This window comes from Pseudorca crassidens, chromosome 1, assembly GCF_039906515.1.
Source record: "Pseudorca crassidens isolate mPseCra1 chromosome 1, mPseCra1.hap1, whole genome shotgun sequence".
NCBI lineage: Eukaryota > Metazoa > Chordata > Mammalia > Artiodactyla > Delphinidae > Pseudorca > Pseudorca crassidens.
This window is the reverse complement of record NC_090296.1, coordinates 125399878-125422900: the sequence shown is the minus strand read 5'-3', so window position 1 is coordinate 125422900 and position 23023 is coordinate 125399878. Positions and strand designations below refer to the sequence as shown.

The window sequence follows — 23023 nt, the reverse complement described above, 5'->3', positions numbered from 1 at the left end:
CGAAATACTTCTAACAAGATTTGGCAGGGGGAAACTCTAATCGGATACTTGACATTCTGGTTAATTACATGTTGAAATATCAAATCTCTTGCTTTGTTCAAAATGTACACTTTACCTCCCAAATTTGGAGCTGGCTGGCCTTATTTTTCCGGTTGGATTGTTATTTGTGTCATGAGGGCAGGACTAAACCTCGCATTCTTTTGTATCCTGTCGTGTCCACTATGGCTCCCGAGGAGGCTTAAAATGAAGGCAGCCCAGCAGGGTGTGAACAGAGTAAAGGCCACGACCTGGGACGCAAATGGAAACAGGTGAGGACTGTTGTCAGCTGATGCGTTTGAAAACACAAACTTCTAGGCTGCCTTTCAGAAAATCCTCTACTCTGTGTTTGGCCCTGGCGGCTCACCAAAGGATCGAGGACAGCAGGTTGTGGTGCTGGCCGGGGAGGACTGTGTGTCCCCTCCCCAGATCCTCTCCATCTTTGGGGCTTACTGTGCTGGGGGCTGGGATCACAAAAGAAAGAAGACATGGCCTGAGAGTCTCACAGCGTGGTGCGGTGGACAGACACATAAACAGACAAGAGCAGTGCAGTGTGATTCGTGCCATGATGGGGGTGGCAAAGGGTGCTCTGGGGACCCTGAGAAGGGAGTGCGGGAAGACTTGCTGGGAGAGGTAACATATAAGCTGAGCCTGAAAGGACAGGTCTCAGATGCACCAAGTGTGTGCCCATCTCTTCCCTTTTACCTTCACATGCCTGGTAAATGTCACCTCTTCAGGAAGGCCCTCCTTGACTGACCCCTTGGAAAGTAGACTCTCTAGCCTCCCAGTATTATTTTCTTCATAGCCCCTCTCAGCAGCTGGTCTTGTTTATACCTGTCTACTAGCTTGTGGCCTGTGGCTCTCCTCCAGAGTGAGAGTTCCAGAGACTGTGATCCTCTCATTCACTGCTGTGGCCCCCGTGAATACCCAACACTTGTGGGGTGAAGAGGAGGTTTGCCAGGCAGACGAGGGTAGAGTTGAGGAGTGGGGAGGGGGAGGGCACCTCTAGAATACATCGAGCAGGTCAAGGTGACAAGGACTGAAAAGGGTCCTATGGCTCTGGCACCAGGGTGGAAGATGGTGGAGGGGGTGAGTCTGAGGTGCAGATGGGAGGAGGAGAAATCTAGATAACGCCCTGGAGAAGTTACACTGAGAAAGGGAGCAGAGATGTGTGGTGGGAACTAGAGGGACCACTTGTTCATGGATGGGTATAATCACGATCTTTAATAGGAGGGAGACCAGAATGTTTTTAGACTAAGGGTCAGGAACCAATGGAGACCAAGGAAAGAGGGGAACCCCTAGAGCAAGATCCTAGGTGAGGAGGACGAGGAGAGGGGAGGGGAGCACAAAGGCCTGGTGGAAGCCTTTGTCTCTGACCGCTGGAAGGTGCCTGGTCCATTGCATTCAGAGGGAGGGGAAATGCATGGGTGCCAGTTACAGATGCTTGGTGCACAGGATGGGGGTGTGGGGGACAGGATGTGGTGGTCTGAACTGTCCCTGTCACTGGCAGCAAGGCCAACTGCTGTTAGGGGCAGGGGAGAAACGGAAAGTGGTTGGGTAGGGGCTGGGGGTCGAGCAGTGAGTATAGCTAGGGAGGGAAGTAGGTGAAGCCAGGAGGGGCAGGTAGGTGGGGGGGAGAGGCAGGTGACAAGAGGCGAGTAAGGAAAATACGTAGTGTGATTGTGAACGTTCGGGGAGGGTGGGGAAGACATCAGGGTGTGGTGTGAGAGTGGGGCATCTGATCTTCAGATTTCAGAGTGGGCGGGTGGGGATGACGTAGCCCAGGCTGTGGCGGTGAGGGCTGGTGGCTAAAGTGCAGGGAAGGGTCATTAGAGATGAGGAGGTCAAGGAACTCTGTAGCCACATGCTACATGGGTCCCCCAGGAGGGCAGCAGGGCTTGGGGTGAAGGAGCCAGAGGGAGCTTCCAGGAATGAGGGGAAGTGCATGTGAGATTGAACAGGGAGGAGGTATGTGGGCAGCAGAAGGCAGGGGGGTGGCTACACAAAGGCTGGCCAGGGGAAGAAAGCGGGCCACCACTGTCCTGAGGAACAAGAGGTCGACCAGGTTTAGTGAAGCAGGAGGTGGAGGGTGGGAGTGCTCCTTGACAGGGGCGGGGGCTCCTGGGAGCATCGGGGGAGGGAGCAGGAAGCCAGGATCAGGGCTGCGGCCCCGGAAGGACAGATGGCCTGTGTTTGCAGTGGAGGATGTGAGGCTGGGGTTGGCTGGCCTCCAAGCTCCCAGGGGGCCCCTGCTGAGAGTCTGTGGGCTCCAGCCCGTGGGCCGAATGCTTTGCTTCCCTCCAGGCAAACACACTTGGAAAGGAGTCTGGACATGAGGAATTGAGAGACCCCGCCCCTCGTGGGAAACAGCTGCCCACTTGGGAAGAGTCTGGGCCTCTCTCTCCACCTGGCTTTCGAGACCCTGGACCCTCGGGAGGCCTCCGTGTCCCTTTTCCTCAGAAGGGCAGGCCTGCCTAGCCCAGGGAGCACACCGGACGGCGCCTCCTCGAGCACAGTTTAGGGACAAGGCAGAAATTCCAGAAATTCCAGATTCTTTGGGGGGCCTTGGGGGGCTCAGGTCGGGAGGGGCCTGCTCGGCTCCACCGCCAGAGGGCGCCCTCGGCCCGGTGGGCGGCCAAGCGGCCGTCTGGGGGCGCTACCAGCTCCCTGCCCCAGCTCCGCCCTAGAGCGGTGGGCCGCCGGCACCGGCCCCGAGTGGCCCGCGAGGGCGGGGCCAGGGCGGGGCGAGGCCGAGCCGGAGCTGAAGGGCGGGCCGGGGGCGGGGGAAGGAGCCCGAGGGGCGGGGCGGGGGCCGGCGACTTCTCTCCCTCCCTCCCTCCCTTTCTTTCTTTCTCTCTTTCTCACTCTCCGGTCTTTTCTTTGCCTCCGCTGCCGGCCGAGGGGGCGGGCTCTGCAGCCTTTGTTGCCAGCGGACTGAGCGTAGCCGCTCGCCGGGCCGGAGTCCGGGCCCGGGACGCCGGGAGCTGCACGCGGGTCGGGCATGTCCTGAGCCGGACCCGGGACCGGGCAGCGAGCGGACGAGACGAAGAGTGTGCGCGCGGGATCGCCCGGCGGCCGCCCGGCACCGGCCATGCCCGGCGGCCCGAATCCCCGCAGCCCCGCGCTGCTGCTGCGCCCACTCCTCCTGTTCCTCTGCGCTCTGGCGCGCGGCGCCCACGGATCTGTACCAGGTGGGTGGTCGCCCTGCCCCGGCCGGCCGGCCGGCCCTGCCACCCCTCCCCGCTTCCCCAGCCTCGGTTTAGCCCCTTCTCACCTCTGCAAGACCCTGTGCCCGCCAGGTTCTGCCTGGAGCTGTCGCGCCCCCTGGTGTTAGTGACAGGGGTGGGGTTGGGGCCGCGAAACCGCGCCTCCAGGGAGCCTTCCCTGGCCCCCGACTCCGTTACCCACCTTGCCTGTAGCCGGAAAGAGCCTCTTAGACGCTCTTCGGGCTCCAGTTTCCCCACCTCGGGTACCGCAGAGCGCGTCTGACTCTCCCGGGGATCTCTCGTCGGAGGAACTGGACGGAGCGTGGCTTACACGCGATGGATTCAGCTTCTCGCCCTCCTCAGTGCGCCTCGTCTGGAAAGCAGGCTGGCCAGGGTGCTGCGGACGAGGGCTCGGGGTCGCAGGTCTACGCGGTCCCCCGCCGCGCTCCCGCCCCGGCCCCTACCCACCGCCTCTAGGTGCCTACCGGCCCTCGGCGGCTCCCCGGGCCGGGTCTCCCGCGGTCCTTGCGCTTCCTGCCTCCCCCTCCCCCAAGTGTGAAGGCGCCTGGAGTGGAGCGGGGAGAAGGAGCTTCTTTCCCCAGCCCTGGGCTTGGCTCTCCCCGCCCCGGCCGGCTGGCCTCCGACGAGCCTCTGGCCAGTGTCCAGAATCTTGCTCCGCCGCCGTCCGCCGCCGACCGCCGCCGACCGCCGGGCCGCGGAGCTCCTGGAGCGTCCGGAGTAGACGGCCTGGGAATTTAGGAACAGAGGGTGTAGAGGACCCCTGGCCTGCCCCTCAGGGAGCTCCTGGTCTGATGGGGGCGGGTCGAGTAGTGGGGAGAGCCGTTCTGGCGAGGCAGACGGGAAGGCTTTGTAGGAGAGGAGGGGCCTGAGCTTGGAGGGACTGGAAGGATGGATGAACTTTGGATGGGCTGGAAGGGTGCGTGTTGGGGGTGGGGGTGCATCCCGGCCGGGCTTGGTGGAGGGAGGTGGCTAGATTAGGCCTGCGTGCTGGGCCTGGGGGAGACCTGCTTCCCCAGCAGAGGGATTGCGGTTGTGAGGCTAGAAAAGCATATGGGCCGGAACGTAGGGGACATTTAAACCAGATCTTAGAGGTCGGGGGAGCCGTTGAGGGGAGCAGCTGATGAAGGCAGTGTTTTAGGGGGGAGGCTCCCTATCTAGCAGCAATGTGTAGGGGATAGAGCAAACATCTAATGAGAAATACCATGTGCCAGGCTCCCTAGTTCTTACTTCTCATCAGCTCCACAACAACTCTGCAAGGTGTGTGATGGAAAGTCCTTTTATAAATGAGGAAAGAGGTTCAGAGAGGAGAGTGACCTGCTGGTTTGGACTCCTGGGCTACTTGGGTAAAGCCTGTGTTTTCCTTCTGTCCAGAGCTGGGGACCCATGAGGAAGAACCAGGTGATGGAGATGAGGGAGCAGGAAAGTGGTTACCCCAAGGAACTGCCCCTGAGCCTGAACTTGGGTCCAGGCCCCCTGGCAGCTGTGGGAGAAACGTGGGGTGGGGGAGTCCCCTGTGGTCAGGGTCCCCTTTACTTCTACTGCAGACCAGACACATGTATGAGGTTGCCCATTTTGTTAAATGGGGATAATGGTACCTACCTCCAAGGGTTTTTGTGAGAATTAAGTGAGATGCTAAATGTGATTGTTTTGCACAGAGCAGAGAGCCTACCACGTGGTGGCCGTGATTTTTATTAATCTGCCAGGCAGACCCAGTAAGATCAGGGAGTCCTTGGTGTGTCCTGTAACTTGAACCTGCCATTTGGGGTGGAGCGAGGCAGGCACCCCTTCTATCTAATCTGGGTCCCCCTTCAAGGTGAGTGTCTGTCTCTAGTACTCCCATTGATACGTAGCATGGGGCTCTCCCCAGTCTGCTCCCGATCAGGATGCCTGATCCTGAGGCTGTTGAGCTTCGTCATTTTCTTTGGACTTGCCTGGGGGATGTAGACCAGGGCCCCTGCCCACTGAATGCTACCTTCTTTCAGGCCAGAGAACTTACCTTGGTCTCACTTTTAGGAAAATGTGACAAACCAAGGACTTGTTAGGATTGCTGGGACTGGAGCAAGGGCCATCAAAACACTGTATCACACATGTGAGCTCTATGTGTGTGTGCAAGTGAGGCAAGTGAGGACAGACTCAAGGAGGAGGGTGTGTGTGTCACACACACACACACACACACACACACACACCCTGGTTATTTTTTCTCTTTGGCATGAACTGTGGGTCATTTGAAGGGCTGGATTGTAACTCAGGTACTCGATAAGGAGGTGAGAGTAAACACCATGTTGGCATTTCTTTGGGAAAAGCTCCAAAGTGACAGTTCTGTCACCTAGGGGTGATATTCAAAGTATTCAACACCCATTGTGGCAGGAACTCCGTCCAGTCACACCCTGGCAGGACAGTCTCAGCCATAAACCACGAGTAGTCCCTGCTCCCATCCTGCTGTAGATTTAGCTCTGTTGGCTCAGCTCTGATGCACCCACAAACCAGAGACTGGAACCTGCAATTACCCTTTGCTGGCACTGGGTGGTGGTAGGTTCAGCCATCACTGTTGCTACCAGGGGTCAGCTGTCAGAGACGTTGAAAGAGTTGTTTATTTTTTAACTCACTCTGTCCTCATTTAAAAATATTTTAATGGCAAAACGATACAAATTGACTATTGAAAATGAATGCAGAACAAAACAAGAAGATGAAAATTATTGCAGTAAAAGTGGTAACATCCTGTAAGTATTTTTAAATTTTTGATTAAAAAATATTTTATTACACCATTAGGCAAAGAGATAAAACAGGTTTTTCAAGAAATAGCTAAGTATACCTTAGAACTTCTCTTGCTAATTTTCAGTCATAACTTAGTTCACATTTGCTATATGTTATCTCCTGTACTAAGCACTTACGTATTAACTCATTGAATTCTTACACAACCTAAGGTACGATTATGATCATACCCATTTTACAGATGGAAGGACCGAGACTGTGTGGTTGAGTAATTTACCCATGGCCTCACAGCTGTAGGTGGCAGAGCTGCAAATTCAAACCCAGGCACTCTGTCTCTAGAGCACATTAATTCTAATGCCTTTCACCTGCAGCATATTTCTACTTAGCCCCATTACATTTTTGAACTTAAGAGGATGCTTCTTTATAAATCACTTGAATTTCTGTCTTGCAATAATTTCCCAAGGTCTGGAGCAGGGATTGTCAACAGGACCGCATGACCCCGAGGTCATGGATCCCTCCCCAGGGACACTGTTGAGCTCTTGGAGCCATTTCTCCCCAGTGGTTCCGATTCCCCAGCCACATACATACTCCCCTCTCCCACCCACACATGTTTGAGGACACTGCTGTTGCCTAGAAGTATGCCATGTAGCTTTCGTTTTTCTGGTATACTGAGCACTTCATGGCCGGTTAGCCTCAGCACTCCCAGACCTTCAGCTTGTCTTCAGCAGCGTTGGCTGTGACGGTTCATGCCCTGGGAACTGCTGTTAATACTCATCTAAAACAAAGCCTTGGAGTGTGGCTGTTGTCTTATTCTCTGTCTATTTGCCCTGTGACCCTCCTTAAGTTTTCTGACCTGGATTCTCTGAGCAGTTGAGGAAACTGAGGCTCAGCAAGATTCAGTGACTGTCTAGGCCACACAACTATGAAGTGGCCAAGTGGGCACCTGAACCTGGGTCTTCCTATGTTTAAAGCCCATACTTTTGACAGTGCATTATTTTGTCACTCCATTGTCTCTCATTTCACAAAACACACACCTGGGCCAAGCTTCTTACTGCTTGTTCCCCTCACCCCTGGCTTTTTCCTACTTCTCTGGGGGTCTACCACATGGTGTCCACCACCAAGATGCCCTCCCCATCTTCACGCTTAAATACATACCTGTATGTCAAGGGACATTTCACATGTGCCCCTTTAACGAAGATTTTCTTCATCCCTGTCCATCTGTGGGGTATCCCCTCCCCTCTCTTGGACCTTCTCAGCACTGTGTGGGGGGTAAGGATCACGAGTGCCCTGCACCCATTTCTCTATTCTGAGGGATGGACCAGGCAGGTAACATAACAAGGCTGGTGGAAAGACATTTTTCTCGAAACATGGGGCTTCTTGGCCCACCCCTTGTTTTCCCATTTTTGTTAGAGATTCAGTTCTTTACTGAATGAAAGACAAGTGTGAAGCTGAGGGCAAAGCTATATTTAGCTACAGTGTTGAGAACACCATAGGGAGTGGTAGAGACTGAGGCAGATGGGGGAGCACAGGCCCTCTCTAAAGGGCCACTTTTGACAAGTGTGAATTTAGGCCTGACAGGGATGGATGATAAGACTTTAAGCTGAAAATGGAGATTTTTATACAAAATTATGTGATTTTTTTAAACACTAGCAACTGATTAAATACTTTCCAACATTTTTGCCAGCCCAACAAACCACGCCACCCCCCCCCCCAAGTCAATACACTGACAAACAAAAAAACAGGTCTGCCGGCTGTGGTTGTGGAGTTGCCATCCCAAATGCCCTTATTAGGGTGTCAGAGCAAGAAGTCTCCTTCAATTATCCAGCCCAGTGTCTTTCAAATGCCATCCCTGAAATGGTTACAACAGAATCCCCAGAAGGTTTAGAAAAATACAGGAAAAAAATACAGATTCTGGGGCCTCAGAGCCCTGGACCTATGGAATCGGAATCTCTGGGCTGGGTCCTGCACAGCTGCAGTTTTTCAGAGCTCTCCAGGTACTGCCGATGTTCAGCCAGGTTCACTTCCAGCGAGGAATTTCCTAACTTCCCTGATGATCACAGTCTCCTGAGGCTCTTGGTAAAAACACAGCTTCCAATGGACTTGAGGACACAGGGAGGGGGAAGGGGAAGCTGGGACGAAGTGAGAGAGTGCCATGGACATATATACACTACCAAATATAAAACAGATAGCTAGTGGGAAGCAGCCACATAGCACAGGGAGATCAGCTCGGTGCTTTGTGACCACCTAGAGGGGTGGGATAGGGAGGGTGGGAGGGAGACGCAAGAGGGAGGAGATATGGGGATATATGTATACGTATAGCTGATTCACTTTATTATACAGCAGAAACTAACACACCATTGTAAAGCAATTGTACTCCAATAAAGATGTTAAAAAAATGTTTTAACAAACCCCACAGCTTCCCAGTCCTGTTTCCTGGAGATGCTGATTCAGTGGGTCTGGGGCAGGGCCTGGGAATTTGTTTTTAACAAATTCTCATCTGAGATGTCTGGAAAATCCTTGCACTGGTGCTTTCCTGAAACTCAGAGACAGGGAAAATTTGTCCAGAGCCACACGGCAAGTCAGCCCAGCCCACCCTGCCTCGCTCGAGCATGCTCTTAGAGGACCATGCCCTGATGGCTGGCCTGCTGGGGCAGTTGTGGGCCGCGGGGGATGTCCTCAGCAGGGGGGCACACCACTGGCGTGTGCAGGGCGCTTTATACGTGGTTTGACAGGAGACAGATTGCAGGGCAGTTTGGGTTTCTGCGGCCTGGCCTGGATGGAGCTTCAGGCTGGGCTTGGCTTCCCTTCCAGCCCCAGCAGTGGCCACACAGAGAGCCCTGTGGGACAGCTGCAGGGCACTCAGGCATTCTTGTGGCCTCAAGGGGTTATTGTCACGAGCAGCCAGGATCCCAGGAGCTGAGCATAAAGCCAGTTGATCTGGGCAGGACCTGAAGCTGGGAGACACTTCACATGGGCCAGTTTCCTACCTGTACCTCAGAGCCTGGGAACTGCAGAGAAGGAAAAGGGGGAACAAGAGCACCAGCCCTGGGGTTCCCGCCCACCCCCAGCAGTGCTGCTCTTTTGTGTGTATGTGTCCCCATGAGATTTCTTTTGAAGACTAGGTCTGGTGGCCAAAATAGTTTGAAAAACTTGATCTGGTCCAACTCCTTACGTTGGCGAAGGGGAAACTGAGGCCCAGCAAGGGACGGACTGCTGAATGTAGAACGATGTTACTGAGAGATTGAAGCCATTTGGGAGACTTTATTACTCTCGCTGTGTGGCTTTAAGCCAGTCTCTGCACTTCTCTGAATGTCTCTTTGCATTCTCCAGAAACAATCTGGGGACTCTACTGCAGGTGTCCTAACCTGGATCTGCAGCCATAGAGACCTGGGTAGAATTCAGAGGCTCCATGACCTTGGATGGGAATATATTACATCTTTAATTTTTGTAACCTTGAAGTGAAATGTAGCATTTCCTTCAATTATAAATATTAGCAACAAATCACAATAGCGTTAGCAGTATCTGTGATTTTGCTACCAATAGGAAAAGCAAAATATTTTATCTCAGTACAGCTGCAGGTATCTTGAAATAAGGTTGACATTTATCACTACTTGTAAATCACCATAGTTGTTAAATTTGCCATTAGATCTTGTTTAGTGCATTAGTAAAGGGGCACATAATTTTACACCTACTTTTTAAATTATTTTGACAACTGTATTTCAATATAATCAATTTCCTTGGTATTTCCTTGGTATATTATTCTTATACATTTAAAAACATTTTTCTGAGAAGGAGTCCATGGCAAAAAAAGGTTAAGAATGAAGCCTTACTGGGAAATCCAAGCAGACTGACTCTGAGAGGATTCTGCAAATGGCAAGGGCCTGAGCAGAAGTTTTGCAGCCCTGGAACATTTTCATTCAAACTCTTAAATGTGAAAGAAATAAACTAGAGCTGCTCCGCTGAAGTGGTAGTGATGAGGGGCTAGGGGGCCCTACCTGCGTGGTCCTTCTCTGACTCCCCATCTCAGGAGACCTGGAGATGTGTGCAGAACCCTCAGGCACTTAAAAAAAAATCCATTAGGCTAATAGTCATACTAATCATACTTGCCATCATGTTCAGTCAGTGGGCCAGGCTATATGTGGAGCAGTTCAGTTCATTTAATCCTCAGCTCCCAAAGTGTAAGTAATTATCCCCATTCTACAGATTGTACACAAACATTTACTGAGAAACTACTAGTTTCCAGATACTCTGGCACTTAAACTCTTCAGCAAAGACTATGAAGATTCTTGCCCTCCTAGAGTTCACACTGGGAGGAGATGGAGAAAGAAAAATAGGAAAAAGAATGAAAATGTTAAGTGATACAGTATGTCAGAAGTGCTATGGGGAAAAATAAAGCAGGGAAGGGGGAATAGGGAGAGCCAGGGAGTTGCAATTTTAAAATAAAGCGAGGAGAGCTTTGAAGAAGGACTTGAAAAGAAGTGAGGGGTTTAGTCAGATGGAACACTGAGGTTTGCGTGTTTCCGGTGGAGGGAATAGCAAAGCGAAATCCTGAGGCAGGAGCATGTCTTGACTGAGGAACAGCAAGGAGGCCAGTGGCCGAGGGGAGGGAACTCGGGAAGTGTAGCAGAGATGAGATTGGAGCGGTAACCTTGCCTAAAGCCTCACAGGCCATCGCCATAACTCTATCTCCTGCTGTGTGTGAGCTGGAGGCCACTGCAGGGTTTGGAGCAGAGGAGGGCCATGATCTGACTGATTTGGAACGAATCCCTGTGACTGCTACGCTGAAAGAAGACTAGGGGAGAGGGATGCCACAGGGGCAATCGCGGAAACAGGGAAACCTGTTAAGAGGTTATCCCGATAACCTAGATGGAGCCATCGAGGCACGGAGAGGTGAAATAGCAGAGGTGGTGGGTGTTTGAGTCCTGGCGCTCAGACTTCAGCCGCCCTCTCGGCCGCTCCCCACTCCGGTCCGGCTCTTCTCTCTGCAGAGCACACCGCCGAGGGCCGGGCAGCGTTGGACATCGTGCACCCGGTGCGCGTGGACGCGGGGGGCTCCTTCCTGTCCTACGAGCTGTGGCCGCGCGCGCTGCGTAAGAGGGACGTGTCCGCGCGCCCCGCCGCGCCCGCCTTCTACGAGCTGCAGTACCGTGGCCGGGAGCTGCGCTTCAACCTGACAGCCAATTCGCACCTGCTGGCGCCCGGCTTCGTGAGCGAGACTCGGCGGCGCGGCGGCCTGGGCCGCGCGCACATCCGGGCCCACGCCCCCGCCTGCCACCTGCTCGGCGAGGTGCAGGACCCTGAGCTCGAGGGTGGCCTGGCAGCCATCAGCGCCTGCGACGGCCTGGTGAGTGTGCGCAGGGTGCGCTGGCGGGACGCAGGGCTGCCCCCGGCCTGGCCACGGACCTGCTGCTAACTTCGGCCTGTTGGCTTTTCGTCTCCCAGCCTCAGTATTCACACCTGTAAAATGGGGTGGACAACGCAGGCCTCTTTGTTCTCTAGCAGTTCTCAAACTTTAATGTGAGCCAGAGTCACCCAGGCCTTGTTAAAAACCCAGTGTACCTTGCGGGGGGGGGGGGGGGGGGGGCGGGTAGCAAAATCTGAATTTCTGGCAATTTCTCAGATAATGTTGAAGCTGCAGGTCCAGACACCCCACTTTGAGAACCACTGTTTGTGGTGTGTGTAGACTAACTTAGAAAGCAGCTGAATCCCTCTTCTTTGGGGGATCAGTTATGACTTTGTTTCCCTCCGCGCCCCCCACCCCTTAGGCTGCTATTCTCCAGGACAGGCTTCCTCACCTTTACCTTGCCTCAGGGGGTGATGAGAGCAGGCCTCAACCTCCAGGTTTTTCTGGGTTGAGGTAATGCTGGCTACTGCCTGCAGCCCTCATTGCCTCCCTCTGCTTGAGTGCCCAGTTAGAGCAGCTCCACTCCAAGCAGGATAGGGCCCCTTTCTGCTCCCGGCTCCCAAGCGTGGGGTGTGGGAGGAGTTGGAGGGTTGCACATTCTCAGCCATCCACTGTTGGTGGGGGGGAGCCTCAGCTCAGATTGCTCAGGAAAAGCCATGGGCTGTGGCAGGGCAGGGCCTAATACAGCCCACCTCACAGGCTCTAGGGTATCTGGGCCTTTGAGAGCCCATATGCCTGGGAAAGTCTCTCATTTACCCAGCCTGTGCCCCTCCCTTTCCATATAGTTGATTAATTTTGTTGAGCCTGAGCGACAGGTGCATCATTCCCACTTTACAAATGAGGAAGCAGGCTCAGAGAACTTGCCCAAGGTCACCCAGGTATCCAGTGGTGGAGTCTGCATTCAACCCAGGCCTCCAGCCCCTAGAGCTGATGAGGCACTGTCTAGCGCTCCAGGTTCTCTGGCCCTGAGTGACGCAACTGGCCGACTTGGAGCCGGGGAGGGAGGTCCAAGGGAGGTAAAACCTTCTTCCGTGTTGGAGTCCTGAGCTTCCCCAGGAGGTGGTGGGCTGCTCAAAGATACTTACCAAGGCCCCTCCTTCCTCTGGCCTCTCTGAATACCAGCGGACATGACCAAGACATCCCTGCCAGCTTTCCTTCTCTGGCAGACCCTGGGACCAGGGACAAGGATGTCCTCGTGGCAGTGGGCATCTCTGTGGACATCTCGTTAGATTCGGAAGCAGACCCATTTCTTTCTTTCTTTCTTTCTGTGATGAAATTTCTTTCTTTTTATTGAGATATCATTGAAATATTAGTTTCAGACAACAGTTTGACACCTATGTGTTGTGAAATGATCACAATAAGTCTAGTTACAAATTTATGTACATGTAGTTTTTTTTCTTGTGATGAGAACTTTTAAGATTTTTCTTTGCAACTTCCAAATACACAATACAGTATTAACTGTAGTCACCATGCTGTACATTACATCCCCAGGACTTTTTTTTTCTTCTTGATGTTAAGCTTTTAATTGTAATTCCTGCTTTTCTTTGGGGACGCAGGAGATGCAGACCCACTTCTTGCTTCTTATGGGCTAAGGGGCAGGGTGCGAGCAGCTTGCTAGGCTGGTGGCTCCTGAGCTTAGCCTAGAAGCCTTTGGCTGGGTGAAGCTGTAAGGAAGGACATTCCAGGCAGAGGGTACAAAGTGAACAGAGGCCCAGAGGGAGGAAAGCACACTGTGTCAGGGTCAGTTGGGGCGGTGGGCTCCGCTGGGCAGGACAGGCCTCTGGGATGGGTGGGAAGAGCAGCTGAGTGCCAGCCCTCCCCAAGTGACCCTGGTGCTTCTTTCCCAGAAAGGTGTGTTCCAGCTCTCCAACGAGGACTACTTCATTGAGCCCCTGGATGGTGTCCCAGCCCGCCCTGGCCGCGCCCAGCCACACGTGGTATACAAGCGCCAAGCCCCTGAGAGGTGGGCAGAGCCGGGGGACCCCAGGGCTCCAGGCACCTGTGGGGTGAAAGGTATGCTTCTCTGCTACCAGCTCTGGGGTAGGGGATGGGTCTGGGGGCATGGAGGGGCCTTCTAGAAACCTCTGTCAACACCTCCATGCCCAGCTCCTTTTAGACCAAAGGGACACAGACCGACAGACACATCAGCATAGCCTGTGCCCTCCAAACATGCCACGGGCCTGAGGCCTCTGCGCCTCAGGCCTGCCCCCGCTCATGCCCTGGACTGGCACCTCTCACTGTCAGCTCATCCGTCTCCCCACCTCAGGGCTCCGTCTCTCCCTGCCCCTCCCCACTCACTGCCTGGGGCACCTCCAGCTGTGCCAACTATTCTTCGAGTGTCCAGGTGAGGCCAGGCCATCCCCAACCCCAGCAGGACAGCTAGCCAGGAACCCCCCTCCCCTCCCCACTCTGGTCCCAGCCCAGGATAGCTGACTTGCATTTTGGAGACCTAGAGTGTGGCACCCAGCACCTCTTCTGCAGAGTGGCCACAGTCAGTGCTGGCCAGTCTCTGTAAGGAGCTGCCTGCTAAGGGCTGCTGGGGTTTGGGGACTGCTTCAACTTCACAAGCTGCCCACAGCTCAGGGACTCTCTTTGCTGGAACAGATCACCAAAGAGGCATGCTTCTCACCCTCAGTTTCCCCAGCTTCATAGATGTGCTTCCTCTTCTGATCTGGGGGCAGCCTGGGTCAGTGGGGCAGGTCCCCAGTGGGGTCAGCTGGTTGGGGTCTTGGTCAGCCTCCCCAGGCTGGGGGTTAGGCCGGGGATCTGCATATGCTGGGATGTACTTACCCCCCAGCGAGGGAGGGATCAGTGTGGGGAGATAGGGGCTTAGGAGCTCGCCTCACGGACACAGTGCTTTACTGTGTTCATATCCACCATTTCATTAGCCCCCCGAAGTCACTCTGTGAGGCTGATCAACTTATCTATTTATAGTCAGGCATCCCCCAGGATCAGAGAAGGGAAGTGACCAGGTCAGGGTCACACAGCACAGGTCTGGGGCAAAGCCATGACGGGAGTCCAGGCCTTTTGCCTCTGATCCCAGCACTGTTCCCACTGACCCAGAGAGAGCTCACTGGGGAAAGGCCCTTGAGACGTGTGCCCTGGGCCAGTCTACTGGCAGCTAACCCACAGCCCGTCTGGGGCCCACAGAGTCCCCGGAGCTGGAGCCCCGGCGGGAGCGTTGGGAGCAGCGGCAGCAGTGGCGGCGGCGGCGGCCGAGGCGTCTACACCAGCGTTCGGTCAGCAAAGAGAAGTGGGTGGAGACCCTGGTGGTAGCCGATGCTAAAATGGTGGAGTACCACGGACAGCCAAACGTCGAGAGCTACGTGCTGACCATCATGAACATGGTGAGGCTGCTGCGGGCGGTGCGTGGGGGGTGGCGAGGGCGGCCAGGGGATGGTGGTGTTGAGGTACAAAGGGTGGGTGTACCCCAGGCCCCAAGCAGGAGGTATAAGCTTCCAGCTCCTAAGTCCAGGAGGGGATGGGAGGCCCCGCAGGGAGTCACTAGGAGAGAGCCTGGGCAGAGGTGGGGCCTTTGGGGCTGCTGTGAGGACACCACTGAGTGTCATTCCACCCCATTGGCTCAGCAGCCTCCACCCCCTGCCAGGAGCAGAGCTGGGGGAGGGGAGGCTGAGGGAGCTCGTAGACTGGTTGACCCATCCACACCACTCTGAACAAACCTCCCTCCTCTGTGCCGGGACCTGTGCTGGTCGCTGGGGACACGGAAATGACCAAGCAGACCAGCCCCTGCCTGAGACATCAGCACGCAGCAGAGTTAGAAGGATCTGTACAGTTCTGTGTTCTACTAGCCGGTGACCTTGGGCAAGCCACATTACCTGTCTTAGCCTCAGCTTGCCCACCTGTGAACTGGGGATGACAATAGTACCTTACAGCGTTGTCATACTGCTCTTGACGCCACGGGACAGTTGAGATAACTAGGCCCCGGGAGGGTGAGTGACGTGCCCAGGTCACAAGCGAGGCAAGACAGAGCTGAACAGGAGCCTAGGTCTCCCAGGTCCCACCTGGGGCACCGTGGCAGGCTGGAGCTGGTGACTCCTGCTCCTGTAGTGCCAACCAGTCCCTCCCTGCTGCTGCCCTGGGTGTGCAGGTGGGAGGCCTCAGGGCCCCCGGGGGAAAAGATCTCTGCCTTTGGCATTCTTAGCAGGCCACCCACTGAACAACACTGTTTTCCTCCTGGGCTGGGTGACTGAGAACAGGTGAGGTTCTCAGTACAGTGTGCTCTGCAGCCGATGTGGCCAGTGTCATGTGCTGTGACTTCCACCCGTGCCAGCCTCACACCCCCTGCAACATTAAAGGAAGTGCGCTCTGGATCATCGAAGGTCTGGCCACCCCTTTTATCGCCATGAAGCCTGGGGTCAGAGAAAGTAAGGGGCGCCGTCTGTGGCCACCATGCCCCCACTACTTCAGTCTGCATTGGCAAGCTCAGCTCCGGGCCGGTTCCTGCCCGACTTGGCCACCCATGTTGGCTCCCTCCTCCTTATGGAATAAAGGCCATAGCCTTCTGCCTGGCACTTGAGGGCTCTAAGACCCAGCCAAGCTTCTATTTAGCCTTGTCTGCCCAGGGAGACAAACCACTAAAGACCAGGGTTCAGGAGGGACTGTTGCTGGACAGCGGGGCCTGGCTTCTGGGCTCGGGGTGGGCAAGGTCAGGTTCCCAGGCCATGAGATCCTCCACTCAGGGGCTCAGCCTGAAGGAGGCCCAGGAGCTTGGCTGGAGCCACCAGTGGTTAGCTGGGTTTATTTGCCTCATTTTTTCTGAGTGTTCCATGTGGGCAGGTACTGAGCCCTCCAGGCTCCCCCGTGACATCCCCTGTGTGCCAGGGGTCAAGGATTTGGCCCCAAAGCGGGGCTCCTTCTTGCTTCCCTGTCCAGGCTCACAGGACGCACACATTTACGTTGTGAGCCCCACCCTGGAGGAGGGAGTGTCTGGCTCTCACAGTCACCTGCTCTGGACAGTATCGGGTTTTCCCAAGCTGGCAAGTCCAGCATTGGTCAGGACAGAGTCGGGGCACCTATGAGCCTAACAGTGCTAGATACCTGATAGGGAGACTCCAGGAGATGGCAGGGGCATGGGCGGGCATGCAGCCAGCCTCCGAGGAGGGCTGGACCATGTGTTAGGGCTGGAACCTTCCGAACACCTGCTGCTTGTCCAGTGCTCCACACTCACTGCCTCATCTAAGCCTCAGCCCCGTTTCATAGTTGAAGGAACAAAGGTTCAGCGAGGCCAAGGGGCTTGCTCAAGGTCACACAGCTAGTGAGTGGCAGAGCTGGGACCGGAGGTCAGATGTATCTGCTTCCAGAGTCCCACTCTGTCCTCTCTGCCCCTCAGCCTGCCCCAGAGAGGGACAGCTGGGTAGCTGTGGTGGCCAGAGTGTGCTGGAAGAATGGGGGAACAGGGTGGTGTGGATGGGGAGAACTTACCCTCTTTTCCCTCTGGAGCGGTTCTGTAACGCTGATGTGATGAGTGCCAGCTCTGTACCAAGGATGAGGTGATGGATGCATAAGAACAGGATCCCATGCTGGGGAAGCTGTACCTCATTGTAGCATTTCTCAAAGAATATTCCAGGGAGTACTTGTTCCAAGGGATGCTACAGGTGTTCTGTGAAGAAAGATTGTGCTGTTGAAAAAGTTTGGCAACGCAGGGTTAAAAAAAAAGGAACACAGACTCTACTGCAGGACTTCTCAGAGCCTCCAAAGCTATAGGCATTGAGAATCCCTCAGAGAGGAGGCAGGCAGCGCTTTCCAAACTTAAGAAGTAAGAGCAGAAACTTCGATGCAGTCAGATCTGGGTTCTGATCCCCTATTCAGCCTCTCTTTGAGCCTCGTTACTCCATCTGTAAGGTGGGGATGGTTATGCCTGCCTGAGAAGTAAGAAGGTTAAGTGAGATGAGGCATGTGACGCTCCCAGCATGAGGACTGTGTGCTGGGCTCGGTCAGTGTTACTGCTGCTTTTGTGGCTGCTTTAGCGTCTGCCCTTTGGCCCCACAGCCACCTTCAGGACAGCTCACTCCTCTTCACCAGGGCCTCCTGCAGGTTCCAATCTGTCAGTGCCCTCTCTGTGCCAGACCCAGGGCTGAGCCCGGGAGCTCAGGTGGGTCTCTTCCAAGCATAGCAAGAGAGGTCCCCCCCACCCAACTTTGCGCCCTCAATTCGATTCATGTCCTCGGAGGTCACAGGCCCTTTTTGAGTGGCTCATGTCATACTATCAGCTCGTTGGGAGCTTGTGGTCACCTGTAACCCCCAGATCTTACTCTCGTGAATACTGCCCACCCTGGCTTGCTCTCCAGGCCTGCACCAGAGCAGGGCTTGTCTTCCCTAGGTATTGTTTATCCAGACAACCACACTGACCTCAGGCCATAAACAGACACTCATTGGTTGATCTGGTCAACAAGTAATGACTCTGCCACCCTCCAGTCCCTCCCAGCATCTGTTTCACCTCCATACTTCTTGGGGGACAGTGAGAGGTGTTATATATGCTGGGGGTGGGGCTTTGTGGTGACAGGAAGCTATCCCAGCGCTAACTCAGGATATGGGCTGGGCTAGTTGTTGGGACAGGTCTTAGCAGACCCTCAGGGGCTCCTCTGGGCTCCACCTGCATGTCGACTAGGAGAGACTTGTTCTTTTAATCTGACTCTCTCCGGGGTACTCTTTTCATTTTTCACTGTTTTTTTTTTTTTTTTTTTTTTTTTAATGAAATAACGTGTTGGAAAAACTTAGCAAGTGCTCAAGATTCATTCATTCCACAGCTGTTTCTTGAGTCCATCATGTGCCAGGTACTGGACAGATCACTGGGGCTGTAAGAGGGAGTCCACACAGACGTTGCCCTCATGGAGCTTATGGTGTGGAATGGGAGAGAGACGTTAATGAAGCCGTCACCCTGATGAATATGAAGGTGTGATGGAGGGGGTACTAGGAAGGACAAGTTCATGGTGGTTTGGGAGTGTCGGGTAGAATAAAGCTCCCCAAAAGACATGATGGAGGGGTGAGAGCTCAGAGAGGGTGAGAGATAACTTGGGAAGGTGTTCCAGGCTGAGGGCACAGCATCTGCAAAGGCCCTGTGGTAGGAAGGATCATGGGATTCTGAGAGAAAGCCAGCGTGGTTGGAGCCAGGAGTGAGGGGGTTTGAGGAGGGGAGTGAGGCCATAGAGGTGGGCAGGGGCCAGACCACACAGGCCTGTATGCCGCACAGGCCTGTATGCCTTATGTGTGGGTAGTGAAGACCCACTCATTGCTTTAAGCAAGGGCATAGGGTGATTGGGTTTGCATTTCAGAGACAGGTGACTGGGGTGCAAGGCTGCAGGTGGGCTAGAGGACAGAATTTAGGAGGCAGAACTGGCTGATGTGGTGGAAGAAGGCAGTGCAGAGGGGCTCCCAGCTCCAGCACGTGCATGGAGGGCACAGAGACACGTTGCATCACTGTCTTCACCGTTCCTGACCTTGGGCTCTGACAGTGTAATTCATCCCCATTATCAGGGGCTTTTTGCCCTCTTAACAGTGTGTGTTTTGTCCATTCCTATTTGAATATTATTTTTCTTGATGGAATTGCTAGAAGCCAACTCACAACTGGTGTGTCCTGACATCTCTGCCTGCTGGGACCTTGACAACTGTCCCCAGTTGTGGGCTGGCCCCTTTCTTGTTCTGAGGGAGCTTTAAAAGAGCAGATAGCTTTAACCCCCATTTCCCAGCACCTTGGCACACTGTCCGTCTTTGGGGATGGCCTTCTGTCTTGGGGCTGAGTGTGGAGCCGCCCTTGTAGCTATGGGGGCCTCTGAGAGGCACACACACCTGCCCTCGTGGCCCCATGGCTCTCAGCCCCAGGGAAGATGAGCCTCTGCCTGCCTCCACCCCTCCCCCAGGCCGTGCCCAGGTCACCCCTCATGGGAGGGCTCACTCCTGGGATGCTGGCCCTGGCGTCCTCAGGGCAGGAGGGGGCTGCAGGGCTGTCCCAGCCAGGGCAGGTTAGGGCCCTGAGATGGGCCAACAAGCCAGCATTTGGAGGTGTGAGCTGGGGAATAGGATCCCAAACTGGTGCTCAGGAATGGCCGGGTGCTGGGATGCCCTCTCGTCCTCCCCAGGTTCTGCTGTTGCTGGTCGGGGAAGTGTGTGTACAGGTGTGGGCACGTTCATGTATGGGATGCATGCACTGGTGAGCTCCCCATTGTGTGAGCTTGGGTGTGCACCCCTTGAGGTGGGCAGAGGCTGCCCATATCCTGTATCCAAGGTGACAGCCTGACCCTTATCTCTTGGGCAGGTGGCCGGCCTGTTTCATGACCCCAGCATCGGGAACCCCATCCACATCACCGTTGTGCGCTTGGTCCTGCTGGAAGATGAGGAGGTGAGAAGTCACGTGGCCCCACACTGCCCCCTGGGATGGGCATCGTCTGCCAGGGCCCTCCTTCCACTTGCCTGAGCTGACTCATGTGGAAGGGCACAGCGAGGGCCTCCTTGGCCCAAGCAGTGTCATCTGTCACCCCCAGTCCCTGGCTGACCCTCTCTTAGGTCCCGTCTGGCACGTGCCTGTAGGCGGGGTTGTCAGACTGGAGGCTGGACTGGGGGCCTGCCTGCTTGTCTTCCCACTGCCACCTCTGGGCCTCTGTCTCCCACCTTCATGTGAAGGAGAATTTGGCTTGACCCTTCAGAGCTCAGGGATAGGCTTGAGTGGCCACGCTCTCTGCCCCCAGGAGGACCTAAAGATCACTCACCACGCAGACAACACCCTGAGGAGCTTCTGCAAGTGGCAGAAAAATATCAACATGAAAAGGGACGCCCACCCGCTGCACCACGACACCGCCATCCTGCTCACCAGGTACCGCCACTGTGAGGGGCTGGGCCGTGGGTGTGGCCGGTAGAGCTTGTGTGGGCGGGAGGTGCTACCTGACCCTCAGGGTGGGCAGACACAGCCCTGCTCTCAGGGAGCCTCATTTTGAGGAGGGTTTTCACACCTTTGACCCAAGACTGGATTCCAGCAGTACTGGGGGAGATCTTTTTATTTTGGAACAAATGTGCATTCCATGCAGTTGTCAGAAATAATACAGGGAAGTACCATCTATACTTCATCCAGTTCCCCACAGTGGTAACAGCTGGCATAACTGTAGTTATATCCCAACCAGGAAATTGACGGTGATATGATCCACAGACTTATACAGGTTTCGTTAGTTTTACATGCACTTACTTGTTTGGGTGTGTGTGTGTGTGTGTGTGTGTGTGTGTGTGTGTGTGTGTGTGTGTGTGTGTGTGTGTGTGTGTGTGTGTGTGTGTGTGTGTATTAAGTCCTATGCAGTTTTATCACGTGTAAATTTCTGTATCCACTGCCACAGTCTAGATATAGAATGGTTCTATTAGAAGGATCTCTTGTGCAACTCCTTTATAACCAGAAATTCTTACACACCATCCCCCTTCAACATGACCCCAACCTCTGACAACTCTTTATCTGTTCAGAGGCAGTGTTTTTTTGGGGTTTTTTTTTTTAACATCTTTATTGGGGTATAATTGCTTTACAATGGTGTGTTAGTTTCTGCTTTATAACAAAGTGAATCAGTTATACATATACATATGTTCCCATATCTCTTCCCTCTTGCGTCTCCCTCCCTCCCACCCTCCCTATCCCACCCCTCCAGGCGGTCACAAAGCACCGAGCTGATCTTGTGCTATGCGGCTGCTTCCCACTAGCTATCTACCTTACGTTTGTTAGTGTATATGTCCATGCCTCTCTCTTGCTTTGTCACAGCTCACCCTTCCCCCTCCCTATATCCTAGAGTCCGTTCTCCAGTAGGTCTGTGTCTTTATTCCTGTCTTACCCCTAGGTTCTTCATGACATTTTTTTTTCTTAAATTCCATATATATGTGTTAGCATATGGTATTTGTCTTTCTTTTTCTGACTTACTTCACTCTGTATGACAGACTCTAGGTCTATCCACCTCATTACAAATAGCTCAATTTCGTTTCTTTTTATGGCTAATACTCCATTGTATATATGTGCCACATCTTCTTTATCCATTCATCCGATGATGGACACTTAGGTTGTTTCCATCTCCAGGCTATTGTAAATAGAGCTGCAATGAACATTTTGGTACATGACTCTTTTAGAATTTTGGTTTTCTCAGTGTATATGCCCCGTAGTGGGATTGCTGGGTCATATGGTAGTTCTATTTGTAGATTTTTAAGGAACCTCCATACTGTTCTCCATAGTGGCTGAACCAATTCACATTCCCACCAGCAGTGCAAGAGTGTTCCCTTTTCTCCACACCCTCTCCAGCATTTATTGTTTCTAGATTTTTTGATGATGGCCATTCTGACTGGTGTGAGATGATATCTCATTGTAGTTTTGATTTGCATTTCTCTAATGATTAATGATGTTGAGCATTCTTTCACGTGTTTGTTGGCAGTCTGTATATCTTCTTTGGAGAAACGTCTATTTAGGTCTTCTGCCCATTTTTGGATTGGGTTGTTTGGTTTTTTGTTATTGAGCTGCATGAGCTGTTTGTAAATTTTGGAGATTAATCCTTTGTCAGTTGCTTCATTGCAAATATTTTCTCCCATTCTGAGGGTTGTCTTTTGGTCTTGTTTATGGTTTCCTTTGCTGTGCAAAAGCTTTTAAGTTTCCTTAGGTCCCATTTGTTTATTTTTGTTTTTATTTCCATTTGTCTAGGAGGTGGGTCAAAAGGGATCTTGCTGTGATTTATGTCATAGAGTGTTCTGCCTATGTTTTCCTTTAAGAGTTTGATAGTTTCTGGCCTTACATTTAGGTCTTTAATCCATTTTGAGCTTATTTTTGTGTATGGTGTTAGGGAGTGATCTAATCTCATACTTTTACATGTACCTGTCCAGTTTTCCCAGCACCACTTAATTGAACAGGCTGTCCTTTCTCCACTGTACATTCCTGCCTCCTTTATCAAAGATAAGGTGACCTCATGTGCGTGGGTTTATCTCTGGGCTTTCTATCCTGTTCCATTGATCTATCTTTCTGTTTTTGTGCCAGTACCATACTGTCTTGATTACTGTAGCTTTGTAGTATAGTCTGAAGTCAGGGAGCCTGATTCCTCCAGCTCCGTTTTTTGTTCTCAAGATTGCTTTGGCTATTTGGGGTCTTTTGTGTTTCCATACAAATTGTGAAATTTTTTGTTCTAGTTCTGTGAAAAATGCCAGTGGTAGTTTGATAGGGATTGCATTGAATCTATAGATTGCTTTGGTTAGTAGAGTCATTTTCACAATGTTGATTCTTCCAATCCAAGAACATGGTATATCTCTCCATCTATTTGTATCATCTTTAATTTCTTTCATCAGTGTCTTATAATTTTCTGCATACAGGTCTTTTGTCTCCTTAGGTAGGTTTATTCCTAGATATTTTATTCTTTTTGTTGCAGTGGTAAAAGGGAGTGTTTTCTTGATTTCACTTTCAGAGTTTTCGTCATTAGTGTATAGGAATGCAAGAGATTTCTGTGCATTAATTTTGTATCCTGCTACTTTACCAAATTCATTGATTAGCTCCAGTAGTTTTCTGGTAGCATCTTTAGGATTCTCTATGTATAGTATCATGTCATCTGCAAACAGTGACAGCTTTACTTCTTCTTTTCTGATTTGGATTCCTTTTATTTCCTTTTCTTCTCTGATTGCTGTGGCTGAA

The 23023-nt window shown here is 53.1% G+C and overlaps 1 protein-coding gene across 2 annotated transcripts in view; it reads left to right on the top strand.

The window, feature by feature from the left end:
- Window positions 1-2893: 2893 nt before the first annotated feature.
- ADAMTS7 (ADAM metallopeptidase with thrombospondin type 1 motif 7) overlaps window positions 2894-23023 on the top strand; it is a 57350-nt gene continuing 37220 nt past the window's right edge. Inside the window, exons 1-6 of one of the 2 annotated variants that reach the window (XM_067755318.1) lie at window positions 2894-3227; window positions 10964-11319; window positions 13227-13392; window positions 14530-14726; window positions 19652-19735; window positions 20082-20206. In XM_067755318.1, coding sequence (XP_067611419.1) covers window positions 3128-3227; window positions 10964-11319; window positions 13227-13392; window positions 14530-14726; window positions 19652-19735; window positions 20082-20206 — 1028 coding nt within the window. In that variant the 5' untranslated portion in view covers window positions 2894-3127. The remainder of the gene's footprint in view (window positions 3228-10963; window positions 11320-13226; window positions 13393-14529; window positions 14727-19651; window positions 19736-20081; window positions 20207-23023) is intronic. The other variant, XM_067755329.1, reaches the window with a different exon arrangement.